Consider the following 24,458-nt stretch of genomic DNA (forward strand, 5'->3'; position numbering starts at 1 on the left):
TTTTTTTAATAAAAGTTGTTTGCTGTTATTATATGTGTGTGTTTGTAAGTTGTTATGCATATTTGTTTTGTACTTACAGTGTACACATTTACTACTGTCAAAACATGAACTGATAAGAATTTTCAGTTTTGGCAAATTTGCTGTATTTCCACCCTTGCAAATTTTTTTTAAATATTTTTCTAAGATTTTTTTTATGTCTCTAAACAACCTTATTATGAATACATATATATATCTGAATGTTTTAAAATAGCTTATTGCCAGCTCAGTTCTTGAAATTATATGCAAAAACGGCTCGTTTGGGCTGAGAAAACACTTTACATAGAAGAGCGAACAACGTTTCGACCTTCTTCGGTCATCGTCAGGTTCACAAAGAAAACCTGGCGATGACCCGAAGGTCAAACGCTGTTCGCTCTTCTATGTAAAGTGTTTTCTCAGCCCAAACGAGCCGTTTTTGCATATAATTTCTCAACAAGTGGGTTTCTCGTCATCACTGAGCTCAGTTCTTGCTTTACCACAGTGTTAAGTCATAGATAATACTCCTACTATCCTACTATATACCTATCAATGTCTTGAATTTGGCTTTATCAATGTTATACATACATAAAATACAGTTTGAAGACTTTCATTACAGGTAACACAATTAATATACAATGTTATTAGAAATTATTCAGAATATCTCAAATACATAAACTGTGTAGCAGAATCTTCCCACTGAAATAAAACTAAGTAGGAATATCATGAATGGTATCAACTGCAAAAAAGTTGTTTGGTTTCAGAAGTTTTCCAAACCATAAGTAAAAATTAGAAAATTCTAATGCTAAAGGTTTGAAATTAAAGCAAGGAAATTACATTCTGTTATGTTTTGTTACTTAGCAACTAAAAACTGTATTGTGTACAAGTCAGTATTATAACTCAAAATTAGTTTGTTGTTAGCCAATTACAAGAAACAGCATCAACAAATAAATTATAACTAGTTACAGATTTTAAGAACATTTTACCATTGTAAGAAATGCTAACTGTTATTTCAGAGTTTATAAATGATTGTTTGTGATTGTAGCAATTGTTTTTCTTATCATACCTGGTGAAATTACAGTAATTCTTTAATGTGTAATATTGAACAGCATTATTTATAGTATTGTTAATGAGTAAGATTAAGTGGAAGCAAGTGAAGAAACCTCAGTATCAAATGATGGAAATGGTGGTTAACTATGGTTACTGACTGTTATGTATTATTTTTATATATATAAATTTATTTTTTATGTTTGAAATGCTACTTTTAATATATAGGAAAAAAATTAAAAGCATTATTTGGTACCTACTGTTGAATATGCAAGTAGTTGATTTACAGGTTTTCCTTGCAGAATCAGAGCTAGAATGTAGACTTGTTTATCTAAGTTTTCCATTATCTTTAAGAGTTGGTGAGTGATACTGCTGAAGAAGGTTGGTAACCCTGTTAATGTAAAGTAACTCTGGTCAAAGACCCACATTGTCCATTTAGATATTATCCATATAGAGGGTTTGGAGGCATAATTCTCTGAAAATGTCTTAAATCAATTTTGTTCCCTCTGTTACTGTTATGATGCTTATTAACCCTTTTGCTACATTTATCTGTTTCTGTGCATGTTACAAGGGTTTAGTGTGTTGCATTCAAAATGTAATTAAACTACTACTTTTTTATGGTATGCCAATAAATATTGTTAATAATCCATATTTTAATAATATATAGGTCATAAGTATTTAATTTTATAAGAAATACTTTTTAAAAAATCTAGAATTTTCTCTAATGTGAGAATAGTGGCATTTGCTTTCTTGGCACCCCTTCTTTAATTTATCTACCCCCCAAGGAGTATCAAATGTAACATAAATTACTTATTATAATATCATCATCACTCAGGTAATGCATAACTATTATAGCCTTCAGTTTTATTTGGTTACAGAGCCGTGAAATACAAAACCAGATCCCTCCTACCATGCTTGTTTCACACAATCTCTTTTTCAGAAACTGACACAAAGTCTCTCTGATGTTCAGTACTATAGAACTTGTAACTAATAAATAGCCAAAGTTTTAAGCTATCAAATAACTTGTTATATTGTCTTATGTACAGATAATTGTTAGTTTCTCTTCCAGTTTAACTTTTTTTCCCATGGGAAATACACTGATAAGTTCAAATGAATTCCTAGTAGCTTATGTCACAAAGTTAAAAAGCTATAAAAGTGTGATAGTTATGGGAAATTGTTTGCTTTTTATGCATTATTTAATTAAATAAAAAAAAATTTAGGGCATGGTATGAAAAGAGTAGGGTTAAGTATGATAAACAGATGACAGAAAAAAACAACTCATATAAGTACTTTTATTCTTGTTTTTTATGTGTATTCTTTATTTATTATTATAAATAGTAAGAAACATGTAAAAACAGGAAACCTTTTATGTTGATAAATGTTAGATTAGGTGAAATAAATTGAAATGTAATGATTGTTTCATGAAGTACACTTTTAAGGAACTCTTGTAATGAGACGGGTTCAGAATTTAAGGAGAAGTAGATGCATATTGTCATAAGTTTAAAGAAATGTAGGATAAACAAATGTAGTTTCATGTTACGGTTTGGAGTCATGCTAGAAAGAAAAAAGGGGAATTTTTTGTTTTAGTGGTGGTGGTATAGGTTTAAGGTAGTGAAAATTGCACTTAAGATGTGTAATTTACTGTAAAAATTGTTTGAAATTTAGTTAGGAAGTTTTAAGAGATTATTCAAAAAATAAGATTTTTGAAATCAAGTAAAGTATCTTTAATCATAACATAAATCACTAAACACTCAGACTAGTATCTAGCAATACCACCTATATTCTCAGACAGATCTTTAGTAAAAACACTTTATTAAAAATTCTAATTTTTGTAATGTTTATAAAAACTAATTTTATGAAGATAAGCCAAATGTATTAAAAGTTGTGTATGAAAACTATAACAGTACTAAAGAGGGTTTACAGTGTTGGTCAGTTCGACCAACTTTGTTCTGAGAGAGTTAAAAGTGGGGAGAGAAGACTGTAGGAAATAACTGGTGACTGAACAAGGTGAGAACTTTTTTCCAAAAAAAAAAATATATTCAAAGTGGTATAACATGTACCTTCTCTGTCTATGCTGCTGAAGTAAGCAAATCTAGTCAGCAAACTTGAAAATGTCTTTCCTTTGTATGCAGTGCAATTTATTAACTTAATCAGTGAGAGTACAATCTTATTTCCTTACATGTACAAGCACACCAGTGACTGTCCAACAAGAATGTATGGTTTTATGATTACATTATAATTTCCTTACTTCTCACTCATTGAATGCATTTAATGTGAATTTAAAATGATTTTAAAACAACTTTTCTTAAGACAAAGTGAAACTCACTGATGGCTATGTTACTCCAGGATAAAAATTATAAAGAAAACCTTGTAGAAAAAGTGTGTACAAAACCAGGGTACTTAAGTAGATGAAATTGAATTAACTGAAATAAGCAAACAATTTACTCAACACCAGGCATCTAATGAAAACTGCACACCTGCAGAATGAAGACACTAATGGATGTTATATTACAGGCCTACAGAATGGAGACACTAATAGATCCAAACATGACCATAAAACCTATTCAGATTCCTCATCACAAAGGAAGGAAAAGAATGCATCTAGGTGAAGCATGTTTATTTTTAGGAAAACTAAACAATACCTTTAATATACTTATCTGTAAAAGTTTGAGAATGTAAGAATCTTGCTGTTAAAAAACCTATTGTTATACACATTTATAAGCTTTCAGCAAAACAACTATTGTAGAAAAGCTACACACCATGTTAAGAATTGTTGTATTATTTTTCACGGATTGTTTGTTTACATTATGGTTACTGTATTGCATTAACATGATAAATGTTTATTTAAACATTAGATATTATTCCCAGAGTTTTAAATTTAAAAATTACTATAAAATCATTCAAGTAGATTGTTCTTAATAGTAATGTAATGATCATATATACACTTCTCTAATTTTTTAATCCTGCAGCTGAAAGTCACTTGGCAAAATTTGTGTAAAATGGTTATATTCAAAGTATATTATTAAAGTTTGGTTTAAAACATACATACATGTGTGTGGGTGTATTGATATTTGATAAAATAATTTGTATTAATTATTCATTTGTTTGTTTTATTTTTGTGTCAAAAGTGTTCCTTTTTGTAACTAGACACAAAAACACTACAACTTAATGGTAGACCATAAAACATAGTTGCATTAAGTTTACATAATTAAAATCTTAAGAACCTAGTTTTATTTTTTGTGACATTTCTAATCATTCATTTTCATACCTTTCTAACTTTATATTTTACATGATAATTAATAAGAGTAAATATGAGTTATCAATGGAAAGAAGTAAAACTTAAAACTTTCAGGATATTTCATCAGAATGGACTTGATTACCTGATTTTATTACAGAAATCAAAGATAGTCTTACCAAGCTTGGATACGACTTGAAGCAGAAACTGGTAGAATCTCTCCGTTACACCTGGAATAGTATTAATGAATTTGCAAGGGCTCATCGTTCAACACAATCCCAAGTAGAAGCTGTGATGGACCAGTTTGTACAGGAAGAAGTTGATCGACAGAGACAAGAAAGTGATGACTTAGAAAGTACTGGTGAGTGTTTTTGTCCATTTTAGACTTAGTATTTTTAAGTACAAATTTCTTTTTTGAAAAGAAGTTGTATATTAAGAAAATTATGTAAATATAAATAATGGTGAAACAGATTGTGAAAAACATATCCAGATTTATTGCTCATTTTAGTCATGTACGAAAAATAGTAATTAAAAATACTTTAAAGTGTACTGATGTGATGTCATGAACTCTTGGTTGACAAACTTAAGGTAGCTAATGTTATCCCATTTTGTAGGTGCTGGTTTTGGTTTCTTCAGGTATTCGAGAAAGTTTTAATACAGATATTGTTATGTGAGTGAACTTGTTCACGAAATGTTGTTGATTTCTTATTTCATTAATAGATTTTGTTTGGCTATTATAAATATAAATTATTTACACACAAATTATAATGAATCGAGAAATAGAATTTTTTTTTTTTTCAGTGTTTCTAAAATATTTTCAGTGCTGATTGAAGGATAGAGACCATTATGCAAAGATGGCATATAACTGCAGGAAAAAATGTTTAATTACTTGTATCAAAAGGTTTTGATTTACACTTTTATCAAGTGTTTGTGAATGTTACAAGTAACTAAACGATTTTTTTTCTCAAGTTGTTTGTTGTCTTTATATGGTAATATAATTTCTTTTGTTGTAATTTTTTGGTACAATTTTTGTTCATAAAAAAATGTTAAAATTATTGTAATTCTAACTTGTGAGGATTTAGGAGGAACAATATGTTGCAACTTGATTTGAGAGTTGTAAGCTAAGTCTTAAGTATGTGGATGCAATGATTTACATGCTTGGCATTGCATTTCTAATAGTGACGGAGATGTGGGTAAATTAGTAAGGGTGAAAAAAAATGGAAGAATTTTTTAAATCACTGCATAATTTACTGTATAACCAACCACTGCACAAAACAAATTTAAGATGTCTTTTGTTTTAATTATCCTAGAGAATTATTAGTTATATTCGTGAAACAGCATCTAGGAAATGTGATAGAGCTTTTGAATAATGTAATGTAATATAAAGATATATTAATTGTCATTTTTTATCAAATATATATGATATTTAATATTCAGTGCTATGATCTGTATTGTGTATGTCAGTCCTAGAAAAACGTTTTACTCAATTTTTGTGATAGTAATATTTATCACAACTGTATAATGAATAATTATTGCTATCATAGTACTAATTGAACAAGAAACTTAAAGGCTGAAGATATTGTACAACTGTTCACAGTCATCGTCATTATCACGTTAATCAGAAGCTCTGAATATATTTTAAATTGTGGTATAAAGAGGTGACATTTTTGTGGCATGGTTTTTAGGTTGGGATGCATACATTTTAAGGATGTATTAACTTCAATGAAAGATATAAATTGTTGAATTCTTGCTTAGAAGACAGCTGTCAAACACTTTATATCTAAGTAGATAGTTGTTTCAGTTTAAGGTATGTGATCTTTGTTTCTGTGTATCTAATTTTGTAAATGAAGTTATTCCCTAAACAACAGTCTTTATCTTGCAGAAGTTTTGCTTTAGATTTTTGTGTGATTAAACTATTCAGAATTTAAAATGCATTACAATAAGAAATTTGTTCTTTTATTTATTGTTTGACCTCATTCTTTGTCTTGTTTTTATGAAATTATTTTGGTTATCTTTATAGAAATAAAATAAAGAAGCCAAACCATTTCAGTTGAGTCAGAGTTGCTTGATATCCTTCTGTTTGACTATAAGAGATGAACTTGTCCCACTAGATACAAAATGTATTTATTATTGTATATTTCTTAAATTTGTTAATGTATATTGGATATATTTAATCACCTGTAGTTTCAAGGTACTTCATAGCCTTGATTATTCTAACTAGATTGATACAGCTTTAGTGTTTGGTTGTCTTTTGTGTAGATTGTTCTTTATACAGATACTTTTGGGTATTACATGTTGAAAGAAAAGCTTTTTTCAGTGTAATTTGTTTTATTACAATGTAACTATAAAGGATGATATGGTCTTGCTAAATATAAGAAATACATATTGGACAGTTTTGATGAAATGATAAGAGAGGTATCATAACTAGAAGTTGTAGATTAAAAATGGCTAATACAAGCAGAAGTACCCAATGATGGGAAAACTTTTAAGTTCATCTATCAGTTTAAATCATTTCTTGGACTTTAAAATGGTTAATTGTGTTACACTCTTGGTTTTGTTCAGAGCCACTCAATAACAATAACACAGTAAATCTACATTTTCATTCTTTAAGTTTACATCACATTTTGAAATGTGAATGATGGTGTAATTAATTTCTAACAATTTAGTGTAAAATATCATGCTTGGTAAATAAAACTTTGGCATCAACATTATTTTTGCCCCTTCTTATGTTACTTCTAAAGTGAATGTTTAGCTTTGCCTGCATGCACAGCTTATCAAACAGTAGACAATGTTTGGATAGGCACCATAGTTCACAGAATACATATATATGAGATAGCAAATACATTGTGTTTAGTGGTTCAAATTCATCTTGTGTCACTGCATAGCAGTGTTAATAAGTCAAACCACTCTGGTTAGAATTAGTTCAGTGGTTTTTCTGTTCCTGCTTCATCTGCAGTGAAATTTTATCATAATTTTCCCTACTGAGGTGCTTTTTAAATGTTGAGAAATATATATTTTTTGTAATCTAATTTCAGTTTCTGCATCTGACATAACTTCAGAAGAAGTCCAAATAGGCCAGCTAAATGGTGGACGACGTATAGATTATGTACTTCAAGAAAAGCCCATTGAGAGTTTTAATGAATATATTTTTGCTCTAGGAAGTCATGCTTGTTATTGGTGAGTGTTTTGAAATATTGGATCTGTTGATAAAGTAATTTCATGCTCATCTTCAACCTGCAACAGTTTATTTTGATTCCCAATCTATTTTTAAAATAAAAGAAAATAATGTAAAACTGACATCAGTTTTTTAGTTCTGTAGTTTTCTCAGAGCAAAATAAAACTTAAATTATTAAAATATTTAACTCTAAAATAATTTCCTTAAACATAAAGTGCTACACCTTTCAGCTGAAAGACCAACTATTACAATGAGTGAAAAAGTTGTACCATTATTTTTCCTGCTTAACTGTGTGAGTTTAACACTTCAATGTACATTTTAATTCTCTTGTTATGAATTAATCATAGTTGGTGACCCAAAAGCAACTATCAGAAATTTCATACTATAAATTTTTAATGTTTTATGTAGCTTCAGATAATCTGACAAGCTATTAGTAAATATTACCTGTCTCTTGTGTGCAAAAAAAATCAGATTTTTTAATTAATTATTTTTACTAAAAATGTTTAAATTCGTTTCTAAAATACAGTTGCTATTCATTCAGCTTGGTTTCATGATGAATACTCTGCCTAAACAATCTACCAAAGAAGAAACATAATACTTCCTAGCATTCATTTGTCTTTTTTACTGGCAGTTGTTAATGAAACTTAAGCCTGCTTTCTTATAGTGCTACACCAAATAATTTTTAATTAAATAAAGTACTACAGAACTTAAAGTTAGCAATGTCCTGTCTCTCTAACTAGCAACATGTCTTTAAAGTTCAGTTAATCTTTTCGGTGTGAACACTGAGAAAAAGTTCCAAACTACTAAAGGCAAAATGAATAATGCTATGTACAGAAAATAACATATAATGTATCAACTAACTGATTAAGACCTCAGCCTTCTATTGGTTATAATTAATATAGTATAAAACATCAGAGAGAACTATTAACAGTTTGTGTACAAAAGGATGTGAGAGGTAAGCACCGTATGAGAGTTTGATTTTAAAATTTATGGTTTCATAAACAAATAAGGCTTTGAGGCTATAAAAATTGTTTAGGTTGTGCAGTACTTTGAGTAATTTACATGGAGTTGTACATTTCAGATAGTAAATAGATTACAGAAAAGGTAGGACGCAGAGAACAAATGTTACAATTCTTATAGTAAGGGAGATAGAAAATTTTTTTTAGAAATATTTCATTACAAAATTAAGAACTTGCATAATATTAACATTTGATTCACTAATTATGTTTGATGCTAAATTTATTTGTATAGAAAAATAGTAAAACAGTTCAGTTAAATTTTAACAGTAACTCTAAAAGGTTTAACCTACCAGTAGCAAGAAGATTAAATGGAGCTTACACTTAAGAGAAACGATGACTTGGTTACAAAATGTTCTTGCATATCAGTTAAGAGCTTATATTAATAAGTGATATTTCCCACAGAGATTTACCTGTGTTTGTGTTGCTCATGTATGGCACTGAAGTTGTATTGTTACTGAGACATGTTAGTGAAAATCCAAGTATAACAGTTCTTATTTCATATAATATTTCGTTCAAAATTAGTGATAATTAATGTTATTTCCAGCTTAGCTACAGGCAAAGTATGAATCACATCTTGATAACTGTAGGAAATTGTAATTGTAACAAAGCTTGTTTAAAATTAGCATCATAAGTAGTACAAACTTATTTGAAATATGCTATTACTTAATCTACTTGTTTTGTCAAAACCTTTTGTGATCAATTTGATCATGATTCTAAAATGTTTGCCAGCTTTTATTTCTTTGTTTATGCACAGCAGTGATGTTAACAATAATCACAGTATCAAAATTCATACCTGTGGCACAGACATTATAAACAGCATAAAAAATGTAAAATTGTTTTGTAATGTGACAGTATGCTTACATAAATTAATAATATTATAGGTGTAGCAAAATGAAGTATTTCTGTGTTTTTCTTCAGTGGTCTCACAGTAATTCAAGAACACTGACTGCTCAATGATGGTATCAAATTTTTGTGCAACATGGTTATGTATTTTGGATGTCAATCATAAAAATGGCATATCATATAGTTATGGGTGCTACTGTTTATGTAAAATAGCCTGAAGTTATTTTGGTGAAATACTCAATTTACTGTCACTGAATCTTTTTAATCCATGATGAATGTCTTGCAGGGAGTCAGAAGATACAGTACTTATGATACTACGAGAGCTGTATGCACTCCAAAGAATTCAGCCAAAGAAACAAGGTCCACCAACACCACAAAAGATTCCTTTGTATAACCCTGCCATTGCAAGACCACCTCAACCACCTCTCCAGTCCTCAATAGCTTCAGAATGTGCAACACCACCTGCTTTTACATCCATGCTGAACACCTCCACAGCACCTTTACAGTTTTCACAACCCCCTCCTGTGAATAAACCAGTTGGTCCACCTCCTTTATCTGGGTTTGTAAGTGCCTCACCTTTTACAAAGAAATAATAATTGGACTGTGCTACTTTACAGATATACACACCAAGCATATGAGATATTAAGTTAAGTCTCTTAGTGCTCAGAGAATTGTCTTCTGTAATAGTTAAGAACTCAGTATCTTGTGCATTGAAAGTTTAGCATAACAAAGCTCCTATGATAACAGTTAAGACATTCCATATGTAGCAAGATGCAATAGTAAAGATGCTGCTTTCTGGTTTAACTTTATACTAATACTAAAAGCATACCAATAGGAGTAGCACTAAATAGTTTTTCTTGAAGTGAACATAACTTTTCATTAAAGTAAAACCAATATTGGACACAAGCAACATAATTGAAACACTCAAGTTTAATAGAGCCAATATACTACATACTGCATTTTAGTTCTTTCAAGGTATTAAACAGTACTTTTGAACAGATTGCAGTGTAGTTTATATTAATGTTATGCTAAAAAGTATCTTTAAAGAATTTGTTATAAAATGGGCCTTCCAAAAACTTGTCATTCAGACTGAAAATGTTATTTGCAGCTACTGTATTCCAGTATTAAATAACTGTTGCACATTTTTTCTATAAAAAAGTTAACAACTTTGACAGATTCAGAAGTACCAAAATATTGATTGGTAATTGAAATATATGCTTTTGAATTTAATTTCTACAAACTAAAAAAACTTGTTATAAAATGTTTTAAATTATAAAAAGTGCTACTTTTAGATTACACCTCAGTTTCCAAGTTACTAAACACTGCAAGATAAAACAGTATTATTGGGAAATGTTTTAATAGCAAGCCACAAACAGAAATACTTTTGAATTTTGAAATAATTAGGTAGTGTGAAGATTATAAAACATGTAGTACTCATGGTAAAACTAAGTAAATTATATTTGTATGCACTACTGTTAAAAAGTTAAATATGGTTAAGTGACACATACCTTTGAGCTTTAGTTGATAACAACTAATATTCTTATAAAACTAAATTTAGCAATGTTATTGGTGATATGATTTAACAATGAAGACTAGAAAAATTTTGTTTTTTCAGTAATGGTTGTATATTCTTTTATCATTCTTATATGCAGCAAATATAAACCATAAAAGGTATTGCTAATAAAGAAACATTTAAACACAGTTGTAAGTAATGAATTAACATGTTAAGATTACAAATGTAGTAATTTAAGGATAATCAGTCTTACACATCCTGAACAAATGATTCAAAACTACATCATAGCTTAAAATTATCCCATAATAAAAACTAATATCTTAGCATTAGCTTATGTAGCTGATAAAGCAAAATCATACTTGAAGTTGTTTGTTTCTCTTAATATAAAAAGAAGTTTAAAGGTAATATACTTGCACAGTAATGTAGCTAAAATAAGTGAAAGAGTTAGACATGTTTACCAACATCAACATTTTGTGACCTGAGGTTTTTTATAATTTAAGGATGTATTCTGAAACAGCTATAGTGAGGTTGGTATTTCATGTGATAGTTGTAAGGTTGAACATTTTCTTTGACATAATAAATACAGATGTAACAATATACTAAATTGAAAGTATCAACTCTAAAGTGTAAATATCAGATTTTCTTGTGGAGTTCTATGTAAAATAAATCGAGGGAAATGGTTCATTTGTTTAATGCTATTTCTTCATACTTTATTTTGATTTCAGTTTGAGATATATAAACAGCGTTTGTACACACTGATTAAAGGTTTTGAGTGATGGGTGGTGTATACTGACTATTTAAGAAAGTACAAACATTACTTAATACATTAACACGTGTATACATTGTACAAATCAAAATCATTATCAATTACAAACTCACCTATTTAACATATCTTAATGCTTTTTGGATCATTTTGCTGATTAGAACTAAAGCTCTCACTCATCTGTCCTATACATTTCCTACTTTATGGGATTTCATAGTTTATTCTGTCTATTCTTAAAGTATTAAACTTATTTAGTCACAATTTGAAATTACATTAGTTTTCAATGTTTAACATAAACTATCCATAAAATTAGTGAAAAAAAGGAACTTTTTACCTTAAAATTTACAACTTGTTTTGGTAAAAACCCATTTCTTAACTCAAACTATAAATATAGTTGCACTTTAGTAAAATTTATATAACATTTAAATTAACATTCATGGAATGGAACTATTTTTTCTTAGTTGATCTTCTAAATTTTGCATTCCAAGTTTCACATTGATACATCACACTTCCAAACTTGGAGAATCCTAGAAAAGAAAAACTGGGTATCACCAAAAACATTGTCACATCAGAAATCAAAGGAGTGTACTTTTATTTTTCAAAAAATATTTGGTAATATAGTGGCATATAATACAAAGAATAATTTTATGAATTAGGTTTTTGCTTTTTATTTAATATTATGAGTTACAACTGGTAAAAACTAAGAAGTGAAGTTTAAATTTCTGTTTGAAACAATGAAATTTGTAAAATAAAATCATAATTTTTCCAGCCTTTAAATTTCTCCACACAGTTTATCAGTAATACTTAAAAAAAATGTATTTATATGAATCTACAGCTAGTGTATTTTATCTCAATATACTGAGTAGTTTTATTTTACAGTGCTTACTGTATTGTAAGATACTTAATAAAACGTTGCATTTTGAAAAAGTCTAGCAATACCTGAAGTACCAACATCAATTTAAATAAATCATTTTATAACAGTTCAGGAATTTTTTTTCACAATTTCCAAAAGCTGTATACATTTTGTATCTTACTTGTTGGTTGGCATCTTAACTTCTGTCAAATAGCTTAATAAAAAATTACATTCATAGAGATTGTTATAATGCAGTAAATTATGTTTTCCAAATACATGTTTTTTTATATAGTTTTAGAAAATTGGTCTCAGAATGCTGTTCAAGACAAAGCTATCCAAACAAGAAAAATACATGAAATAACTGCAATGTATTTGACCCCCATTACAGTGCAATATCTTTTTGCAACTTCACTATGCCCAGATGAGCAACAGGGCTGGATTACACAAGATCCTGCAAATTTTCCCCATATTTAAAAAAATAAACCAAAAACTATGGCTTGTGGCTTCCAATTTTTCTCATTTTTCTGGGCACAATTTTTTTTTCCTGTGATATTTCACATCTTGCAGCATATAGAATAGAGACTGAGATGGAAACATCAAATGATGGCATAATTCTGTGTTGGTTTCAATACCTGTGGTGAGCAGAGTAGAGAGCCTAGGGTGTAGTTTTGTGCTTAATTCTAAATAAACAGTTAAACCACTTTTTCTTCCAACTGAGCATAGTGGTATGGGGGCAGACTCCCACCACTCAAAACTAGGTTTCTATACCCATGGTGTAGCTTTGTGCTTAATTAAAAAATAACTCCAATACCTCTGCTTATTGTTTGCACTGAAATACCAAAGTTTCTGTGCAGGTTTTTATGTTTTGTCAAAATATGTCACCTTTAAGAACTAGTTTTCAAAGGTACATTAAAATCAGTTTTTATTTTGAACTTTTTTTAAAACACCCATATCTACGTTGTACAACACTAAGCTAAAAAAATGTAAAATTACGCTTTTCATGTTCTCATTGATGTTAAAATTTTTTTACATATTTTAAAGTTTTAGTTTACTGTCTTGGGAGTCTAAGGTTAAAAAGAAATATTTTGTGATGAGCAAACCTCCACTATTTTTTTCCTCTTATTTCACTCTCCAGAAATATAATAGATTTACTTGCTAATAATAGCATAATTCCAGTTTCACAGTTCCTATTTAATACTTTTTGTGATACAGTTTAGGAGAATTCTTTTAATCAAATATTTCAAATCACTTAAAAGGTGACAGTATTTTGAATAATGTTTAAATTAACAACATTGTAGGTTGTAAGATCCACATATCCATGTAGTTATGGTTTTATCACTACCCAGTTTTGTACTTGTATCCCATCACTTGCTAGACCATCACTGCTTACAGTTCTCCACTTATAAAATCAAATTTTTGACCATCACCCAAATCTTAAATCAAGAGTTGCTACTATTAATACTCAACAATTAGAATGTTTAAAAGAATATTAACTCATTACTAATTAGTTCACCTTAAATTATCACACTGTTACTTTTTTTTTCATTGATTTAAGTATTTTGCTTATATTTATACAAACCTCAGGTTGTTTGTTACTTTTAGAACATTCTTATGGAAAGTCACCTTTTAATGCCATTATTTCTAATAATCACATTTGTTTCTTGTTTACGTCTTGCATACAGAACTGTATTGCCTTTTACTCACTTCTCTTTAGTTTTAATTTTGAAAAACTTCTGTCTTCCACTTAAATTCATATTATAAAGTACTTCTTTTATTAAAAGAAAAACATTTATAAACAATTTGTGAAGTCTCTCCTACTTTAGAATTCATCTTTTAACCTTATATTTATATTTTTCTGACTTTGATTAATAGAATACTGATCTTTCTTATTTAACAACAAATTACTATTTATGGGATTATTTTTCCAACACTTGAAATCCTACTCCTTGGTACTGAACTGACACTTAAACAAACTTTTGAAATCCAGTTAATTACATGTCATGGAACAATTCACCCATAACACATGGACAAGTATGAGATCTGTTTCCACATTTTTCCCCCACTTTAAAAAATAAATTGTACATATACACAATATTATGTTTGACTGCAATTTTGTTTCTTTTTTTCTCATTAATCTTCACTAGATCATTAGATTTTTTAATGAGATGTATATAAAAATAAAATTGAGTCTTTTAGTAACCACAATGCCAGAATGTACCAAATACAGCTGGACCTCTGATGGACAAAATTACATTTATAATTGACAAGTTATTTCTATATTGAAGAAAATTTGTGTAAAAGTGAAGCAATGTGGCACATTATGCCTAATAAGATTAGGAAAAATTACATCAACCAGCAAATGTGTACAATCCACAAGTAAGTCCACACTCAGTCTTTCCTGTCATTTTAATAACTCCTAAGTTCTGATTACATATTAAAACATGATTTAGAAGCATAATTATTGTATTATAATAGAATAAAAATTTTATAATTTATAGGAAAAAAGTTTTCATAAATATGCACATATACCTACAAGTTGGGATTCCCAAATAACACTATGTAACACAAATTTTGTACCTGTATAGTATGTGTTATTTCTTAATTGCTTATGTTATAAAAGTACAGAAAATGGCCATTAATCCCTTCAAACTTTGCATTTGTGAGCTGGATAATGAAATTTAGAAATTAACCTATTTTATATGTAAAGATATGCAAAGTTGCACATTTTCATTTACATAATGTCTGAATAAAACAACATGAATTAAGAATTACATGTATTTATACTAAAGTTATACAAAAATGTTTAGAAGTGAGTAGTTTTTTGAGACTTGCAACTGTAATGTAAATCACTTTCACATATCAGCCCCCAAATATAGTCTCCCATCATGTTTTCATTATATGATCCAAGGTCACAAAAGCAAAGTTTGAAGAGAAAAACAGGTCTTTTTCCATTTACTTTAGGCATAAGCAACTGGGAAATAACACTTTCTGTCCAGGAACAAGAAAGTGAAGATTTTGTTACATATTGTAATTATAATACTTAACCAAACAAATGCCCGAGTACACAGTCATAGTTGCAAGCATATTAATCTCCCCCCCCCCATAATCAAAATAGTATATTACTGTACACCAAACAGCAAGTAAAAAAAAATCTACAATACAATTACATGCTGAGTATGAATTGTTTGTTTCAAGGTAACTAGATTCTCACTAGTAGTAAGCTCTGCTATTGGAAGATTGCCACAATCACTAAACATTCCTCCACCATTTAGCACTGACCAACATGAATGCCAAGTCTCTTCTTTTACAGATAGATATGCAATTCATACTTGCTTTTCAACATATGGTTAACAGTTTTCATTTCATTTATAACTATGATACAAATTCATACCCATAGGTTTTAAATTCAACTATTTTATTAAGGCTACATTTTATCTTGCAATATATCAGGTTATAAGGTGAAGTTTTATTTCCATTGTTCCAGTTAGATGTTCCCATCCTGAAGAAGGTCAGTTTATAGCATAATTATTAGTTGTTTTCCACTAATTAATAATTAATTCAAATTATTTTCTCTATATAAAATTCAACAAAACCTGCTATTAAGAATTGCATACAACTCCAGTTCCCAAGAGCTGTACTCGCATGGAAAGAAGAACATTAAGTTGTTTGGTGTGTGTATGTATTCATAGCAGATATAAAAGCAGTATGTACAAAACTAAGCTGATTTGTTATATGCACAAACCTAAGTCTGATTACTTAATATTACCATCATCTCTGTAACAAATTCTAATAACATTCATTGCATTTACCTAATTACCACTTATTACTCCAAATTAACGTCAATGTTTTGTTTTCTATCTGGGGACCAAAAAGTGGATTCATCTGCATCATATATGTACACAGCCAGCTGTTAGGGGAAAAAAAAACAAAAAACATACATACTCCTGTTTATATTATAACAAGTACTTTATATTACATAATAGAATACATAAGCCTGGTATTATTTTCATATAACTGGTATGTACTTGAAATCTATTGATTTTTTATTTTCTTGTACAGGCTGAAAACATTACAAACAAGTATCAGCTAGTCATACATCATTGAAATTATTCTACTTCCTTTTAAACCAAATATCTCAAAACAAAAAAAATAATAATTACCTTGTTTATGCACATATACATACACCACAACCAAGTTTGGCAAGTAATGCAATATAAAATAAATATAAAATTTATCAAAATTCTAAATATATATAAAATAATTCAACAGGTATTTCAAGAAGCATTTTAAGCATTTGTAAATTAGCAAGTCTTATAATAAATCTTGGCAATGACCACAAGATAAATCTTGCTAATAGAAGTATAGGACAGAAAAGAATACATTAGAAACATTACCAACATACAGTCATGTGAAAAAAGTTAAGACACCCTATGAAAGCCTGTGTATTTTTGGAACATTTTTGGATATATAGATATTTAATCTCAATATTTAAAATACTGAGAGATTACAGAAATATAACTAAACAATTAAAACTTAATAGAAGACTTTAAGATCTTCTGTAAATGTAATTCTACAAAAATGCATATTCTAACTGAGGAAAAAGTTAGGACATCCCCACATTTATTCCCACTTAAAATGGCTCAACTCACACACAGGTGTATCACACCAGGTGCACATGATTAGAAGATCGTTACTCAGCATTTTGAATAAGGCTTGCCCTATTTAAACCTCAGGCATTTAGTTTGGTGTGCCCCTGACTGTTGAAGTGAGAGTGAGCACCATGGTGAGAGTAAAAGAGCTGTCTGAGGCCTTCAGAAAGAAAATTGTAGCAGCTTATGAGTCTGGTAAGGGATTTAAAAAGATCCCAAAAAGATTTTGAAATCAGCCATTCCACTGTCTGGAAAATAGTCAACAAGTGAAGGGCTTTCAAAACAACTGCCAACATGCCCAGGTCTGGTTGTCAAAGTAAGTTCTCTCCAAGAGCAGACCGCAAGATGCTAAAAGAGGTCTCCAAACACCCTAACATGTCATCATGGTACCTACAGCAGGCTCTGGCAACTGTTTATGTGAAAGTGCATGCCTCTACAATCATAAAGAGACTGCACAAGTTTAACTCGCATGGGAGGTGTACAAGGAGGAAACCTTTGCTCTCTAAGGGAAACATCAAGGCCACACTGAAGTTTGCCAGAGAGAATGTAGACAAAGACCAGGACTTCTGGAATAATGTTCTTTGAACAGATGAGTTCAAAATTGAATTATTTGGACACCAGAACAGAGAACATGTTTGGCGTAAACCAAATACAGCATTCCAGGAAAAGAAACTCATACCAACTGCAAAGCATGGAGGTGGAAGTGTCATGGTTTGGGGCTACTTTGCTGCAGCAGGACCTGGATAGCTCACAATCATAGAATGTACCATGAATTCTACTGTGTATCAGAGGGTGTTTGAGGATCACGTGAGACCATCTGTAAGAAAATTAAAGCTGAAGTGGAACCGGAACCGGACCCTACAACACGACAGTGACCCAAAACATACCAGTAAATCCACCAAAGACTGGCTGAAAACTAAGAAATGGAGAGTCCTGGAATAGCAGAGTCAAAGCCCAGATCTTAATCCCATTGAGATGCTGTTGGGTAACTTGAAGCAGGCTGTACATGCAAGAAACCCCTCAAACATCTCACAGCTGAAAGAATTCTGCATTGAAAAGTGGGGCAAACTTTCTTCAGACCGATGTCAGAAACTGGTAGATGACTACAAGAAGCATCTTACTGCAGTTATTTCAGCCACAAGGGGTAACACTAGCTATTAGGTACCCTAACTTATACCTCAGTTAGAATATGCATTTTTGTAAAATTACATGTACAGAAGATCTTGAAAAGTCTTTTCTTCAGTTTTAATTGTTTAGTTATATTCCTATAATCTCTCAGTATTGTTGAAATTGAGATTAAATATCTATATATCCAAAAATGTTACAAAATACACAGGCTTTCATAGGGTGTCCTAAATTTTTCACATAACTGTATATTAAAAGACACTATATCAAACAGAATTTTATCCTTTGCACTGGACAGGATTGCTAATGTGTAAAATTGCCCAAAATCGATCTCAATTCAAGAATAAGCAAAACAAAAATAGATCAATTTTAACATTTTCTCACTAGAAACTGATAAAGAAAGCACCTTCAAATCACCAGTATAATTAACTTACAAAACATGAACAATATGATTAGAAAAATAAATTGCATAACATATTTTAAAATAATACAGAACAATTAACTACCCTCGTAATTTGTTTTTGTTATACAGTATTGACTATACATGAAATATGCGAAATCTGACAAACAATACTTACAAGATATAGCAACAAACTGCTGTAGTGACTAGCATAACCTGGATAACCCTGGGAAAAAAAAAATCATTGGTTCTTAGTTGATGATTCATTCCATAAATTAATGCCAGTATTACATAAAATAGTATCTCTTTTAACAGCCTGTACAAAATTTATGTCAATATCTAAGACAAGCTAGACAATCTACAGGGTGGCCCGTAAGTCCCTACTCATCCATATATCTTATGTATCCAGTGTATCTGTGTGCTGTCTCTCATTCTCGTTGCATTATATTATGCGACGCCATGTTCTTTAAGTGTAAATAGGCTTACATCGGCCATATTTCTCTGAAAAAAAGAAGAAAAATTTATTATACATGTGTCATTGAATGTAACATATGGATGGGTAGGGACTTACGGGCCACCCTGTACATAATTTGAATGTGACCTAATAGGAAGACAAGAAAAAAAAACTTAGAACTGTTAGCACAAAAATCTCATTGACTCTAAAGGTACACAATCAAGTGTTATTATAATTTATTACTTAAATGTTTTATACCTTTTGGTTACATATGGAGATACCTCTTTAATGACACTTAGTTAAACTTGTATTGAGAAGTCCCACCCACACACACAAATTTAAACGATAGAGTGTATATTCCTGCATAATTCTCAAAGAGTTAGAGGTTTGTTGTGTATAAAAGTATCAACACACTAGACCTCTAGTCGGGGTAATATTTAGAAATTACAGTACCTTGTAAATTTAAAAATGTACTTTTTCACATTAGAAGCAAGCTCCATATCGAGATCATTTCTATCATTTTATTCTGACCATAATTTCACTTCTGTTAGTGTTACGTGCTAGTTTTAAACTAATTTTAGGTATTGATTCAACACATTTAACAACCGTAAGTCAGCTACATTCATGTGATCTACACAAGCTTACAAACTAAAGCACTCAGCTTGAAAGTGAAATGCGAATCTACTGAAAATTTTCTTTTTCACTTAACCTAAACTAAAGTAAAACATATACAATTTATGAAATCTGATAAATCTATAAGATCCGAATTTTAGACTAATAATATTAATACTATTAAACTATTTGCCACACTACTTATTTTTAGTAAGATACTTCATTTTTACGTCTTACCCTCTATTTTCACCTTTAGGCACAAACCATGGAACAATAACGCCCACTATACCCCATAGTAAAGTAACAACAATCAAAGGTACTGCTAACATCTTGTAAATTTAAGTTAAATTATGACACAATTCTTAAACTTAAACCACTTTTTTAAATTTTATACGATGAGTGAAACAACAGTTCTGACAAAACTGTCACGCGCGTATAATATATTTAATAGGTGGCGAACGTTAGCATAAACATTGCTGACCGTAGACTTATAAACTGTTAAATAAGTATTAATAACTTTTGTGGCTTTGTATTTACTTTTTTCAGGTATTTTGTTCTACTAATATTATTTAGGCACTAGTGGTCTAGCTCTTTTAAAATATTCGTTTTTAACTATAAGAATTTGTATAGTCGTAGGATTGACAACAAAATTAAATGTAGAGAATACTATTAAAATATTTGTTTTACAAAGACTGTCCGCAGTTACTAAAAGTAAAAGGGGGACGCATAAAATATTAACTGTTTGCTGAACTCAAGCACTTCCACTTCTGTTATACTAAGTACGAAGATTAATAAAATTTTGATGTTTCACCTTGAATTACCTTCCATTGTTCTTTGAAAATAGCCTGAAATCTAATTTTTCACTTTGTTCTAACACTTTTCCACAATACTGTATATACGTATATATGAAGAGAGACAGAGTCGGCCGGCGGCTGAGTTAAGCATGAAAGCGTATAAGACCAAATTTCAGGATTAAAACCCAACGGTGTGCAAAGTAAAGCTAACCCATTGTTGAACTTTGTTAAAACACACAAAAACAAAGTCTGCATACATAAATTCAAATTGTTTGTTCAGATTTTAGTTAAAGTAGCATATATCCTTCAAATCTTTTTTAAAAAAAAAGAATTATTTTTCAGAGGTTTTCCTTAGCTCAGACTAACTTTTCACATCCCATCATCTCATTTTCAGGAGCATTCAGTCATGTTTGTAGAAGTTATCAGAAACATAAGACATTTCTTTTAGTATCTCATTATTCTTATAATATGCAAATTAACCACAGTAGTAATGTTATACAACATCTGCCAGAATACGTCTTTGTACCTATTTCAATATATTTTTATACACAAGCATAATATGATAAAAGGACTAAAAACTGGATAACACTATGTAAAGGGTATATGCTAGCTTAATTGATACTCTTACTGCATCTGTAAAAATAACATTGAATACTTATCTTCTCTCCATGATTTTTTTTTAATCAGCAAGAATGTTAGCCTGAAAAAATACTATAAATGATGTATAATTCAAACAGCTCTACGAGGATATTTTCCAGTTATTACTGAATCAATGACTTGCGTCCGTAATCCTTCCACTGAATCTCTTTCGGAATTACTCTTGACGAGCATGAACAGGTCACTGATATATCAAAGGACACTAATTTCAAATCAATATTTCAACCAACAGCATTATTAATTTTCTGGCTACTATGTTTAGAGAAGTATTCAAAAACTGTTCATCGTGCAGTTAAGTGTATAATGTCATTTGCTGTGGCCTATTTATGTGAGAAAGGTTTCTTATTATACGTAACAACAACAAAAATCAAAATAGGCTGTAAGCGGAAGATAACATGCGTTTGCAAGTGAAAACCATGGTGCAAAAAACAAAATAAAAAGGCGTATATAAGAGTAAATATGTTGCCATTAAGTTCATATTCTATGAAAAATTAATTCTGAGTGATCTATATAAAGTAAGTTTTCTTTTAATTTTAAATAAATAAATAGCATAATATATTTATGTACAATCGACATTAACCATGTTGTTTAGAAATTGGTCGCTTTTATCTAGGTTAGGCTTTTAAGGGCAGGGTTGGGATTCCATGATGGAAAGAATGAAATAAGATGTTTCCATGATTTCGTGAAGTTTGAAAACTATTGTTTTAATGTAACAATGGCTTTTGATTAGCTAATTGGCAATCAGAGTCAACTTATTCTTGCATACAAATTAATGAAACTCTAAGATTATCTTGATTGTTCATTATTCTATGAACGCATCAGGTTGGGCGGCACTGGAGTGCAACTTACAAACGAATTTATAAATAGAAAGTTTGTTTTGAATTTCGCGCAAAGCTACTCGAAGGCTATCTGCGCCATTTATAAATAGATATTACAGAGTTATTTCTGTTCAAGAGTCTTTTGTACTTTGTTATTTTAATGTACACTAGTTGACGAGGCTGGACCACATCATATATGAGAGGATGAAGTGTAATTGTGTTTAATTTATAATGCTCTGCAATAAAAGTCACTATAATAGTAATATTATTAACAAAAATTGACTAAGAAATATGTAATTGTTCAACGAAGTTAAAATAGGTAGAGTAGAATACGTCTCACTAAAACAGTCATAAAAAGTTGAAGAACCAATGTCACCTACGTAATACTAATTGCTTTCTAATATTTGATTTCTAATGTTTTAAAAATACGAAAGTGGAGTCTAAGATTAGAGATCAGAGATAAAGCCAGAGAGAGAGAAGCTAATATTTTTTACGGTTATGTTTATCGTTCATTCATCATTTCCTTTTATCGTTTAGTTGATCTATAAATTTAGAGCTGCATTAAAACGCTAACTTACCTACCAGTTAATCATTTGTATTTTGAGTAAATATATATCTATATACAAATGATGAGACTGGCATTAGCTTCCCTAGCGGTGATGTACAAATACTGCTAATAAAAAAGAAAATTATACAAATTTATGATTGCATGAAAAGTACTCTCGTAACCTACTCAGTGAATAAATAACATGATATATTGTTTATTAATATTAGTCCTCTCTAAGTACGTGTTACTAACCGTATTTTAGAAAGTATTGTTATACTTGAATAAAGTGTTTGTTTTTGTTGTTGAACCCTGATTGTAACAATTTGTTAATTTTAGACCGTTACAGTTAAAGAGAATCTATCGTATTCTGATGCAGATATCAGTTTTATCTGAAAATACTACCAGAGCTGTCTGTGGTACCGCAATAAATAGAACACTCTACGTAGCGCTGTTATGTTTTTAGGAATGACTAGGGTATCGACGCTACATTTGAAAATTCATAGCGATTACAGGTAGCATCATTTCATTTCTCGTCTGTGAAAAGACCTACTCGTTGAAACTGTAATAGAAAATATAAGTTATAATCATTTGTATATTGTATGTAATTATATAATATTATATATGTTGTTTTGATCTTAATTAGGTTTGCCTATGCTACCTGACATACACTGCTGGGCAAAATCTTAAAGCCAATGAACATAAAGAAAAAATATGCATTTTGCATTGTTAGACTCGACCACTTATTTAAGTAGAGCTTCGAAAGATGAAAATAAGGAAAGGGAAAGTAAAAATAAAACCTTTTTAGCATTTACCAGGGAAAATGTGAACACTATGAAATTAGCCTAAATACTAGCTGGTCAAAAGTTTAAGACCATACTGAAACGAAGCGTTAATCGGTAACACGTAACGATATTTAATTATTTGTGTTCAAGCATTAGCGTTGTCAACATCTCCCACTGACATCTCCTGTGTTACATTGGGTAAAAACTTGGTAAAGACTAAAAAGTTGACAGAGTTTGAACGTGGCAGAATTGTCGAGCTGCAAAAGCAAGGTCTCTCTCAACGTGCCATCAACGTGTGAGATTGGACGTAGTAAAATTACTGTTGCAAATTTCTTAAAAGACCCTGAGGGATACGGAACTAGAATTTCAAGTGGTCGGCCCATGAAAATTTCGCTGGCGTTTAGCAGGAGGATTCGACGGGTTTTCCGGCAAAACACCAGCCGATCGTCGAATCAGATTAAGGCCCTTACGGACGCAGAATGCAGCTTAAGAACAATAAGACGGCATCTACGAGAAAAAGGCTTTAAAAACCGTAAATATCTTTAAAAGCCACGTCTCATTCCACACCACGAAACAGCTCGGTTAAACTTTGCTGAGAAGCACCAAACAGGGGAGATAGAAAAGTGAACGAAGGTTTTGTTTTCTGATGAGAAAAATTTAACCTGGATGATCCAGATGGCTTCCAACGTTACTGGCATGATAAGGAGAGCCCACCAGAGACATTTTCTACACGACACAGGGGAGGAGGTTCCACCATGATCTGGGGTGCTTTCCCCTTCCATTGAACAATGGAACTTCAAGTTATACAGGGGCGTCAAACAGCAGCTGGCTACATTGGCATGTTGGAGAGGGCATCCTTATTGACTGAAGGCCCTCGATTGTGTGGAAATGACTGAATCTTTTAGCAGGACAACACTGCAATCCACAATGCTTGCAGGACAAAGGACTATTTTTTGGCGAATAACTTGATTCTTTTCGATCATCCAGCGTGTTCGCCCGAACTGAACCCCATTGATTTTTGGCAAGGGAAGTCTATAGAAATGGACGTCAATTCCAAACAGTGCATGATCTTCGTGAAGCCATCTTCCAGCCAGCCTTCTGCAAACGCTTATATCGACCATGACAACGCGAAAGTTTGAAGTTATTCGCAATGACGGACG

The 24,458-nt window shown here is 30.6% G+C and overlaps 2 protein-coding genes across 2 annotated transcripts in view; one reads left to right on the forward strand and one right to left on the reverse strand.

Annotated features, from left to right (window-relative positions):
- The window catches only part of PAPLA1 (Phosphatidic Acid Phospholipase A1), a 45,116-nt gene extending 32,582 nt beyond the window's left edge, over window positions 1–12,534 (forward strand). The window contains exons 14-17 of the mRNA XM_076460774.1: window positions 3,574–3,664; window positions 4,455–4,655; window positions 7,330–7,471; window positions 9,618–12,534. Coding sequence (XP_076316889.1) covers window positions 3,574–3,664; window positions 4,455–4,655; window positions 7,330–7,471; window positions 9,618–9,924 — 741 coding nt within the window. The 3' untranslated portion in view covers window positions 9,925–12,534. The remainder of the gene's footprint in view (window positions 1–3,573; window positions 3,665–4,454; window positions 4,656–7,329; window positions 7,472–9,617) is intronic.
- LOC143229057 (V-type proton ATPase subunit e 1-like) lies at window positions 10,246–20,160 on the reverse strand. Its single transcript, XM_076460775.1, has 4 exons — window positions 19,938–20,160; window positions 18,813–18,860; window positions 16,270–16,367; window positions 10,246–12,134 (listed from the first exon to the last, which is right to left on the reverse strand). The coding sequence occupies exons 1-3, from the start codon at window positions 20,027–20,029 to the stop codon at window positions 16,274–16,276; spliced, it is 234 nt and encodes a 77-aa protein (XP_076316890.1). The 5' UTR covers window positions 20,030–20,160; the 3' UTR covers window positions 10,246–12,134; window positions 16,270–16,273.
- Window positions 20,161–24,458: the final 4,298 nt, after the last annotated feature.

The sequence above is a fragment of the Tachypleus tridentatus genome, chromosome 10 (genome assembly GCF_004210375.1).
Source record: "Tachypleus tridentatus isolate NWPU-2018 chromosome 10, ASM421037v1, whole genome shotgun sequence".
Taxonomy (NCBI): domain Eukaryota; kingdom Metazoa; phylum Arthropoda; class Merostomata; order Xiphosura; family Limulidae; genus Tachypleus; species Tachypleus tridentatus.